Source organism: Gadus morhua, chromosome 8 (assembly GCF_902167405.1).
Source record: "Gadus morhua chromosome 8, gadMor3.0, whole genome shotgun sequence".
Lineage (NCBI taxonomy): Eukaryota > Metazoa > Chordata > Actinopteri > Gadiformes > Gadidae > Gadus > Gadus morhua.
This window is the reverse complement of record NC_044055.1, coordinates 3,307,275-3,318,097: the sequence shown is the minus strand read 5'-3', so window position 1 is coordinate 3,318,097 and position 10,823 is coordinate 3,307,275. Positions and strand designations below refer to the sequence as shown.

Below are 10,823 nucleotides of genomic sequence, written 5' to 3'. Positions count from 1 at the left end.
TCACACAGCCAAGGAGATAGACAATAACACAAGTAACTTGGCCACACACACACACACACACACAGAAAATGACATGAGCGGATCGTAAAAAAAAAGTGAAATTCCATTTCACTTTTCTTGGCGTAATAACAGCCTGTCCTTTGGCTCTCATGATGAATGTCGCCCCCCCCCCCCCCCCAACCACTTCCAGCCTGCCACACACACACACACACACACATACACATACACACACACCAATCTGAAGGTCCCACATTGATTTGGGGATCCAGACAGTTAGTGGATTTCCATCATCTAACGTCCACGAGTCCTTGACCCTTGTCCTAATCAACTGTCAGTTGACCCATCCCCCACACACACACACACACACAAGAACACAAACACACAAACATGCAAAAAAACGATGCACATACACACCCACAAATGCAAAAACAGACGCTGACAGACACACACCAGAATATCACCATTTCCCCGGGAGCCACCTTTACCCAATTCGTCCTCCCTAGCTTGCATCATGATCTGGGTTGGCACCATCCTTGGGAGTTTCCTGAATGGCTGTGCACGTGAGCGTGCACAATGCTGCCATTGGGAAGGGAGAGTTGCATCGCTCTGTGTGTGTGTGTGTGTGTGTGTGTGTGTGTGTGTGTGTGTGTGTGTGTGTGTGTGTGTGTGTGTGTGTGTGTGTCCGAAAATGAAAGTATCTCGTATCTTTTTCAGTTAAGGGATTATCTCCATAAATTTGTCTTTCAAATAAAATCAAACACACACAGGATTATTGTTGAAAAAGGAAAATGATTTTTTTTTTAATATCATTCAGTGGGGAATTTTTTAAAACAGGAGGAATCACATCTATTTACAATTGCATGGAAACTATTCTCCTTTGTCTCTCCGCGGGAAGTGGCTAATCAGTAGTAGTCTTCTAGGTCAGCCTTTTCTCCCTGGTTCTGAATCTGCTGCTGCTTCTTGTACAGATCGGCAATCTACAGAGAGGCGAACACGGAACACAAAGATATGAGATGTTTTATTCACTTCGTCCCATTCCTTGATTGCACTTCGATACCCGTTAATGTTGGCCACAGTGTTAAATTAGCATTGTTAGCATTTCGTTGTTCACCTTAAGTTTATGCTGCCGTTACCATTTTACCACCAACTACCCTTTTCATTGCAAAATAAGTCAGTAGCCTGTGATTAGCGAGCAATAGCGCTGGAATTAGCGAACCGTAGCATGAGGCATAAAGAGAACCGGCACCAACGTAAAACACAACACAAATCTCAATGAAACGACAGCAAGACATAAAGGCGGAGCGAGATAAAGAGATAGTGACCGAGAAAAGAGAGACAAACCACGATGTCCCTCTCATTTCTTATCACGAGAGAGCGAGAGAGAGCGAGGGCGAGAGAGAGCGAGAGCGAGAGAGAGAGCGAGCGAGCAGGGCACGCCATAAAGTCAGGTCGGCGACACAGAACTAAATAAATATTGAATAAAAAAAAACGACGTGGGAAGGCCCGGGCTAAAAATAGCCGTCTGATTATTCATATCCCCGGCTTTGAAGTCTCACTCTCTCCTCACCCGCTTGACTCGGAGGCAAGCGCTTCTGTTCAAGCTAATCAAAGCTGCGGCGGCGGCGGCGGCGTTGACGCCAGGCCCCCCTCCTCGTGCTTTAACGGCCGCCGTCGCAGCGTAAAGAGAAATCCCCTGATCCCCGCGAAGCATCGGGAGCTGCGTTGCCAGATTGGGCCGGATTTCCCTGCTCAACCCTGGCAACCGCCAGGGTTGCCAGGGTTGAGCAGGGAAATCCGGCAACCCTGGCTACAGCCAAATCCGGCACCCTAGCCAGGGTTGCCAGGGTCGAGGGGGGGAAATCCGGCCCAATCTGGCAACGCTGCTTTGGAGCGTGGCTCTCTATGTTTTGGGGGGGGTTCGTTCACCCCATCCGGGCCGTCGTTTTGGGCTGGAAAAGTGCGTTAACGTGTGCTGGAGCATCTCGTAGCCCCGCAGGGCTCAATTTGGAGAGGCCGTAAAAGAAAACGTGGCGTAGTCTAGCTGTCTGCTCCAGGTTTATTACCTTTTGGATAGCTAGATGCTACGCAGCCTCTCCTAGCCTTCTAAACCCCTGGTTTATTATCATCTTCCGATAGCTGGATGCTACATAGCCACAACCAGCTGTCCAAGCCCTGGTTTATTAACTTCAGATAGCTAGATGCTACGTAGCCATTCCTTAGCGGTCTACTCCCGGTTTAATAACTGCAGATATCTAGATGCTACGCAAGCACCCCCTATTTCTCTCCTCCTGGTTTATCACAGTGAGACAGCTAGCTACCGCCTAGCCAACACTACCTTTCCATTCCAAGTTTATTACCTTCAGCCCCAGAGCCATCGTCGTAGGATAGACACAGGTGTGGCGCACGACACTAATTATGGGGATGCCCTTTTTTTAAATGCATCAGGGCACGGCTAGGAGACTACACTTGTGAGGATGTGCTGGTGTAACACCTTCAGGTAGCTAGCTGCCGCGTAGCATCCACTTGCTTTATACCCCTGCTGGTATAATAGCTTCAGATAGCAGATAGGCACGGTTCGCAGAATTAGCCTCACAAGGGAAGCCTACTACCCCTGGCCTGGTACATAAACGGGGCGTCCAGGCCTGGAGCCACAGGGGGGGAATGAAGGGAACTTCTACTGATTTAAGGCGAGTGATATATATACCTCTTTACTGTTGTGCTGGCGAGGACTGCAGTCACTTTTAATGGGCTTTGCTTGGGTCTATTTTAGCGATATCGTTGCCATTGCCAAAGCAGATTAACCCTTGGTTTTGTGGCATTTTATTAATATATACAACACTAGGATCCAGTTATTATACGTTCATATAGCATTGGGGGGGGGGGGGGAGGACAGTGACTCACCTGCAAGCTGTTGGTGGCGTCTTCGGGCTTCTTGTCGTCTCTGATCCGCAGGAACCGGGGGAAGCGCAGGGAAATGCCCTTCTCTGGGTCCGCCTGGTGGCAGACAGACAGTCAGACAGACAGTCAGACAGGCAGGCAGGCAGGCAGTCAGGCAGGCAGTCAGACAGGCAGGCAGGCAGGCAGGAGATGGGACGAGAAGAGGGGAGAGGGAGAGACAGACAGGCCGAGGGACAGTCAGACCGTCAGACAGACAGTCAGGAGACAAACCGAGATGACGAGAGAGCGACAGACGGGCGGAGGGGCGGTCACACGGCGGGGGGGGAGACGGGGGGGGGGAACAGGTGGAGAGGGGGCGGGGAGTCATCAGACGGGTGGAGGCGCGGCAAACTGCGGAAGACGCCGCCATGGAGACGGGAGTGACAGGGGGACGGGGGAACGGATGACAGACGGGAACGGCGACGGAGACGGGGGAGGTGATGAAGACGGATAGGGGGGGGGGGGGGGACGGACAGATGCAGACGGAGCGATAGAGGACAGCGGCGTGATGAACACAAGAGGAGGACGGAATGACAAGCGGCCGGGGGGGAGGGAGGCGGGGAGACGGGCGGAGGGGGAGGCGCAATTAGGCTGGTGGGAAGAGGGGGTACGGCGAGAGAGGAGAGGAGAGGAGAGAGGAGAGGGGGTACGGCGAGAGACGAGAGGAGAGGGGAGAGGAGAGAAGAGGGGGTACGGCGAGAGGGGAGAGGAGAGGGGAGAGGAGAGAAGAGGGGGTACGGTGAGAGACGAGGGGAGAGGGGGAAGAGGGGGTACGGCGAGGGAGGAGAGGAGAGGGGAGAGGAGAGAAGAGGGGGTACGGCGAGAGACGAGGGGAGAGGGGGAAGAGGGGGTACGGCGAGGGAGGAGAGGAGAGGGGAGAGGAGAGAAGAGGGGGTACGGCGAGAGACGAGAGGAGAGGGGAGAGGAGAGAAGAGGGGGTACGGCGAGAGACGAGAGGAGAGGGGAGAGGAGAGAAGAGGGGGTACGGCGAGAGAGGAGAGGAGAGGGGAGAGAGGAGAGGAGGGGGTACGGCGAGAGAGGAGAGGAGAGGAGAGAAGAGGGGGTACGGCGAGAGAGGAGAGGAGAGGGGAGAGAGGAGAGGAGGGGGTACGGCGAGAGAGGAGAGGAGAGGAGAGAAGAGGGGGTACGGCGAGAGAGGAGAGGAGAGCGGGGAGACGAGGGGGTACGGCGAGAGACGAGAGGAGAGGAGAGCGACAGCAGGTTGGAGTCGTACTGGAGTGTGTAGTACTCTGGAACCCCTCCCCCCTCCCCCCACAAATATGAGATCGTCTAGGACGCCACGGGTACTCAAAGTCATTCCGGCAGGCCGCAGACGGGATATTCGGGCCCCTCATTCCGGCCCCTCCAGGGGTCAAAGTCGGGGGCCGTTCCATTAAAATCCCTCCGTTTTTAACTCGGCCGTTTATTAAATAACTGTCGTTAGGAGTCGCTAATTACCCTCGTGATTTATGGACGCGGGAGAGAGAAAGAAAAGGAGGAAGAAAAAAAATCATAAAGTCATCGTCTACTGACCAATCCCATTCCGGCCTTGTAGATGGGGGACAGGGATAGGTCGGCGCACTTGACCTCCCACACCTGGACGGCGTCCAGCCATACGTCGGGCTCTGTTGATTGGTCGACGCGGTAGTAGGCCCGGGGCTTGGGCAGAATGTGTTCCTGGAGGGGGGGGGGGGGGGGGGGGGAGAGGAGAGATGAGGGTCACAGCAGAACAAGGAAGGAAGGACGGACGGACGGACGGAAGGAAGGAAGGAAGGAAGGAAGGAAGGAGAAGGAAAGATAAAAGAAAGGAGTGATGAAGGAGACAGGGAGTGGGAGAGAATAAGATAATCACCCAGAACGGAGGAATATTCCAACACAAGAGGAGGCGGGCGAAAGAGCGAGCGCGAGAGAGAGGAGGAGGAGAATAAACGTGGACAATGCGTTCTTTGAGCCGCGCTACCAACCCACAGCCCTTGTGATAATAGAGCTCTCCGCCTCACGCATTCAAACGACAGAACCGCGACGGCAGCCAAGCCCCGCATACCAAAACTCTACAGCTGAAATAACTACCATTCTAGACGGCGGGATGAACCCGGCAATAACGCCGCGCTGTGGGTGGGGGGGGGACAGGAAGCAGAGGCGATGCGACACAGGCTGCTGTCAACGCCCGCACCGTTATTGACCCAGAGTTTTGTTGTCTTTCGCTCCGTCCTAATCGCCGTCGACCGCGGCGAGGTGCATGCAACTAAAGATTGTTTTTCCTCCCCATGGCCACGTCCATTTGGCCGTGCGTCGGGAGGAGGCCCTAGTTATGTCGGAGTGCGAGGGGCCCCGAGGTTGACCCTGGAGGGAGGACGATGGCCACTCATAAGAGGTTTCTTCGTCGCTTTCGCTTTCGCCGCCACATCCTGCACCTTATTAAACATCCGCCATACAAACCATTAGCTATATATCAGCTCTTTTATTTGGCGCGCTTTGGGTTCCTTCGAGTCAACCCTCTCTCTTTCTGTGCACAGCAAGTGGCCACTGAAGAACCAGGGTCACTTTAGAGTAAGACAGACCGGGAAAAAGCTTCTTGATAAATAAATAAGTGTGGCAGTGCTAGAGTGTGCAATTATTTTATAACGGAGATGTCTGCAATGCCACATCCTGCTCTGTCACTGTGCGTGTGCTTGTGTGCGTGTGTGTGTGCGTGTGTGTGTGCGTGCGTGTGTGCGTATGTGCGTGCGTGCGTGCGTGCGTGCGTGCGTGCGTTTGAAGTTGTTGGACCTGCGGCGAAGCACAGGGCAGCATAGCAGGTCTGCTACTTCACCCCCCACCCACCACCAACACCACCAGCACCACCTCCACCCACCCAGCAGCAGCACCACCTCCACCCACCCAGCAGCAGTACCACCACCCCTCCCTCCCAGCCAGGAAGACTTTATTAGGCCGGGGACTGCGAGGCGGACACCATTGTTGGGTTCCTGGGACGTCTCCAGAACCGCCGGCTTTGAGCATAAAGCCGTTGTGAACGGAGTCTTTGTCAAGAAATAATTATTTTATATAACTCGATTTGTTTTGCGGGGGAGAGGAATAGCGACAAGCAGGCAAGTTGTTGGCGTCGTTTTTTTGACAAATTGAATGATATGAGAGTTGACGAAATGGAAATAATCAAAACACCCAACTAAGGTGCATTCTTGTGCATTCATGATGAAATTACTTCATGGCTTTAGTGCTTTGGATTAGTAGTGGCCTTTTTGGCCACACCCCTGCACTCACACACACTGACAAACCCCAGACAGACACACACACACACACACACACACACACTCTCCCCCAGACAGACACACACACACACACACACGTTGTACCTTCAAGAACTTGTAATGCTGCTCTAGATCTTCATCCTTGAAGCCCGTCCCAATCTGAGGAAGATGAAGTGAGGATGTTAATAAAACACACACACACACACAAAGTCACACACAGTGAGACAGTAGAAAACAGCAAATCCCAGAGTGCCCAAATACTCAGTGTCTGAACTACCCCGCCTCAAGCGATGTATCACCTCTCAAAGACTTTAACCCCCCCCCCCCCTCCCCCCTCCCCCTCGCCTCTGACACACACACACACACACACCCCCCAAAGCAATTAAGACATAGTGGGGCTGATTGATGACAGGAGTCCCCGTCTCCCTGCAGGCTGGCTCAAAGGCACTAAGGTCACTGGCCACCTCCTTTTGTTTCGAGTGGTGAAAGGACCTTTACAGGAATGCCCAGTGTTCTGCAAAAAAGTTGCCTTTCTACCCCCATGACTGCATGCGGTCCTTTCTCTCCCATAGGGCGTCTGCACCGGGAGCCATTTACTCCAACAATCGTTCATGTTTTGTTTTTTATCCGTTGTCGAAGGGACGCCAGAAATACACAGCATGACATCACCTCAGAAAGCCATGAAAGGAATCTAGGGAAACAGGGACTCGATCTGAGATGTCTACGGTATTTCCTTCATGTTTAAGGGACCCTGCAACAAATGAGGACATCACTGATGTACTGGAACAGGGTAGCAGGGAAGGGGGTATGATCCAAAAAGGGGGGAGGGGGGGGGGGGGTTGGCATCATCGAATCTCACCACCCTGAACAATTAGCGGGTTCTCTGGAGAAGGGAAGGAGGGGGGTCTGTACCAGGTAGCATTGGCTAGCATACGGGAAGCGCTGTGGCACGCGGACAATACACGACTTATCTTTCGCTACAGTCACGCTTCTAAGCCCCTTCTGCCCCCGTGCAATGTAAGAAGGTCACACCCACACACACACACACACACACACACACACACACACACACACAGTCAGTGTCTCAGACACACAGACACATACTCAGTCAGTGTTTCTCACACACACACACACACACACACACACACACACACACACACACAGTCAGTGTCTCACACACACACACACACACACACCGACCGACACCGACACACACACACAGTCAGTAGAACACACACGAAAACACACGCAGTCAGTAGAACAACACACACAGTCAGTCAGTAGAACACACACACACACAGTCAGTAGAACACACACACACACAGTCAGTAGAACACACACACACACAGTCAGTAGAACACACACACACACACACACAGTCAGTAGAACACACACACACACACACACACAGTCAGTAGAACACACACACACACAGTCAGTAGAACACACACACACACAGTCAGTAGAACACACACAGTCAGTAGAACACACACAGTCAGTAGAACACACACACACACACACAGTCAGTAGAACACACACACACACACACCTTGCAGACGGACTGGAACTCCTCCCCCTCGTCGTCGTAGCAGGCCAGCAGGAACCCCCCGTAGGCGCCCGCTCGCTTGCCCTTGCCCATGTAGGCTCCGATCACGCAGAGGTCCATGGTGTCACCCACCCCGTCCAGGTAGTCCTTCTTCAGCTGCAGGGGGGGGGGAGGGGGGGGGGGGGGAACAGCGTCGGTCATACACAGCCCCTCTGGGTCTATTCTGCTCACAAGCACAGCGACGGGCAATGGTCACCTCTTCGTTTTTTCTGCGTCGTCACATTTGGTCGATGGCTGTATTTCAACGGTTTAAGGCCCAATCCCATTTCTACCCCTTACCCTTACCCCTCCCCCTTGTTTTGAAGGGGTAAGGGGTAGAAATGGGATTGGGACCCCTTACCCCTTCAAAACAAGGGGGAGGGCTAAGGGGAAGGGGTAAGGGGTAGAAATGGGATTGGGCCTTACTATGCTGGAATCGCAGGGCACTGATACAGAACCCTGTCCCTCACAGTATGACTCCCTCGTACCTCCCCCCCCCCCCCTCCTCCACTAAACTACTTCATGTGGGGAAACCCTGAAACCGTTGGAGCATTGTTGACCCATCAGCATCAGATACCTCACAAGGCTTTGGACTTTGTTGGTGACCACGTCCCTTTACTTATCCGGGTTCCTTCGACTGTAAAATACCACGTCGCCGCTTCTTACACAAAGTTCCACTCCCGAGTTTAACGTTTGACTTTTCTGAGCGAGGGGGAGGATAATCCTATCTGGGTCTGCAGGGTCGGGCGCCTTGTTAAAAGGTTAAATGCAAAGTTCCTCCGCGCAAACGGCCCGCGCCACATCGCTGCATTACAACAAATGTTCACAAACAATGCAAATTAAATGTCATTTTCACTGGCGGGCACGCACGACACACACACACACACACACACACACACACACACACACACACACACACACACACACACACACACACACACACACACACACACACACACACACACACACACACACACACACACACACACACACACACACACACACACGTTTGCCCTTTTCCCATGCTTTGCTGTGTGTGTCTGTGTGTGTCGGTGTGTGTGTGTGTCTGCAGAGTATGAGTGTACTATGAAACCCCTTCAGTTTCTGAGCATCACAGGTGAATTGTGGGCTTCGCATTGTGCCGTCTTCAATGGACGTCCTTAATGAGGTTTTTGTCGGCGTGAACGGACAAATGCATCAGACCTTTCTCTATAATCACGCTTTTGTAGCGGTGTGTGTGTGCATTGGAGGATAGTGCATTTCAACCATCGCTGCCCTACTTCTCTGTGTTTGGGCGTGTGTGCGTGTGTATGTGTTTGTGAGCGCGTGTATGTGTGTTTGGGCGGGCATGCGTGCATGCGTGTTTGGGCGCGTGCGCGTGTATGTGTTTGGGTGTTCGTGTGTCTATGTGTGTGTGGGCAGGCGTGCGTGCCTGCATGTGTGTTTTGGGTGTGTGTGCTGTATGTGTGTTTAGGCGTGCGTGCGTGTATGTGTGTTTGGGCGTGAGTGTCGCATATGTGTGTTGTGGCGTGTGTGCGTGTATGTGTATTTGGGCGTGTGTGCGTGTATGTCTGTATGACTGTTAGGGCGTGCGTGTGCGTGTCCTCATTCACTCCCTCTCTCACTGCATTACGGTGGGGGGCATACGGAACAAAAAGCCCCATCCCGTCCCCCCAGAGGCTCTCAACCCCCAGTCAGGACCGGCCCGCAGGTCGGCTGACATAACCTCAAAAGTGTGTGTGGGGGGGGGGGGGGGTTTCAGGAGGGGGTGTTGAAGCGGCTGTGATGGTCTTGGATTGAACACAGGGGGGCACATTTCAGAAACGGGTATGTCGGGGTATTACGCGGACGCACGTGTCGAGACAACGTGAGGCAGCGTGGATTCCCCCCCCCCCTCCCCCCGCCCCCACCCCCACCCGCGCACGCCGCGGTATTTAACAGGTAGGAGCGGTGTAATTCGATGGTGTAGTCACGCTCGTCAGCCCCGTGTTCGCCCCGTCACGGGTCTCTCTATGAAGTGCCGTGATTAGATCGGGTCGGAATACATAACGAACGATAACTTTCCCCCGCCATGCTTTGCCGAACAGGTGAGTAATGCGATGTGAAAAGTCAGCTTTCATTTCGCTCGTTCGGATTTGAGACTGACGACGCGGAGTTAGCCGTGCCATTAACCTCCGGGGGCGAGACGTGCGTCTGTTCAACGTTACAAATGCTTTATGTTTTGTGGTGGAACTAGAGAGACCGACTCGGAGCGAAGAGGCAAACATAGAAAAATTGATACACACCTGCACTAGAAAATGCAGTCGGTCGATGTGTGACACACGCAGGCAGCATTAGCAGTCGTGTAGGGCTGCCTGGTTCCTACCTTGAGCCAGTTGTGAGAGCGCTTGGCGATTTCATAAGTGGCATCCTTTTCTAGCGTCTTCACCATCAACCCCTCGCAGGAATCTGAATGAGGACACACACACGCACACACGCACACGCACACATTATACAACACGACTGCAGCCGAACAGAAAGGAAATTAACTGATTAGGTTTCAGATATGTGGAGAGTCTTTGTTGTTGACCGCACAAACTCCATCCATCCATCTCTCTATCTCCCTCTCTCACACATTTCGCCAAAGTGACAATTGCAAAAAGCATGCAGAGATACAGAAGTGAAAAAAATAAACGTATACATCCCGCATAGTGAGCGAACACAGATTTAGGGACAAATGGAAACAAAGAATCAGACAACCATATAACACACACACACACACACACACACACACACACGTTCAATTTCCTGTGCAAATTAAAAGTGATGTGTACTCTAACTTGTCGGTTGCGGTGCACTTCAGGGCGGTGGGGTTGCTACACCCCCCCCCCCCCCCCCCAGTTGACAGACCCTGCGGGCCCCCAAATGACTCGAATCCGGTCAAGACCCCTGCGTCGACACCTTCTCCGTGTCCACCTCGAGGGCCGGACGCGAGGCAAGGGAGGGCTGTGATTGGTCCGCTCGCTAAAACCCGACACAGAACCATAAAGGTTCACAACTGCGTCGACGCGTCT

The 10,823-nt window shown here is 53.1% G+C and overlaps 1 protein-coding gene across 1 annotated transcript in view; it reads right to left on the bottom strand.

Annotated features, from left to right (window-relative positions):
- Nucleotides 1–769: 769 nt before the first annotated feature.
- Nucleotides 770–10,823, bottom strand: part of lig1 (ligase I, DNA, ATP-dependent) — a 38,652-nt gene continuing 28,598 nt past the window's right edge. Inside the window, exons 22-27 of the mRNA XM_030362711.1 lie at nucleotides 10,136–10,218; nucleotides 7,735–7,887; nucleotides 6,291–6,344; nucleotides 4,471–4,614; nucleotides 2,902–2,994; nucleotides 770–977 (exon numbers count right to left, since the gene is read on the bottom strand). Coding sequence (XP_030218571.1) covers nucleotides 903–977; nucleotides 2,902–2,994; nucleotides 4,471–4,614; nucleotides 6,291–6,344; nucleotides 7,735–7,887; nucleotides 10,136–10,218 — 602 coding nt within the window. The 3' untranslated portion in view covers nucleotides 770–902. The remainder of the gene's footprint in view (nucleotides 978–2,901; nucleotides 2,995–4,470; nucleotides 4,615–6,290; nucleotides 6,345–7,734; nucleotides 7,888–10,135; nucleotides 10,219–10,823) is intronic.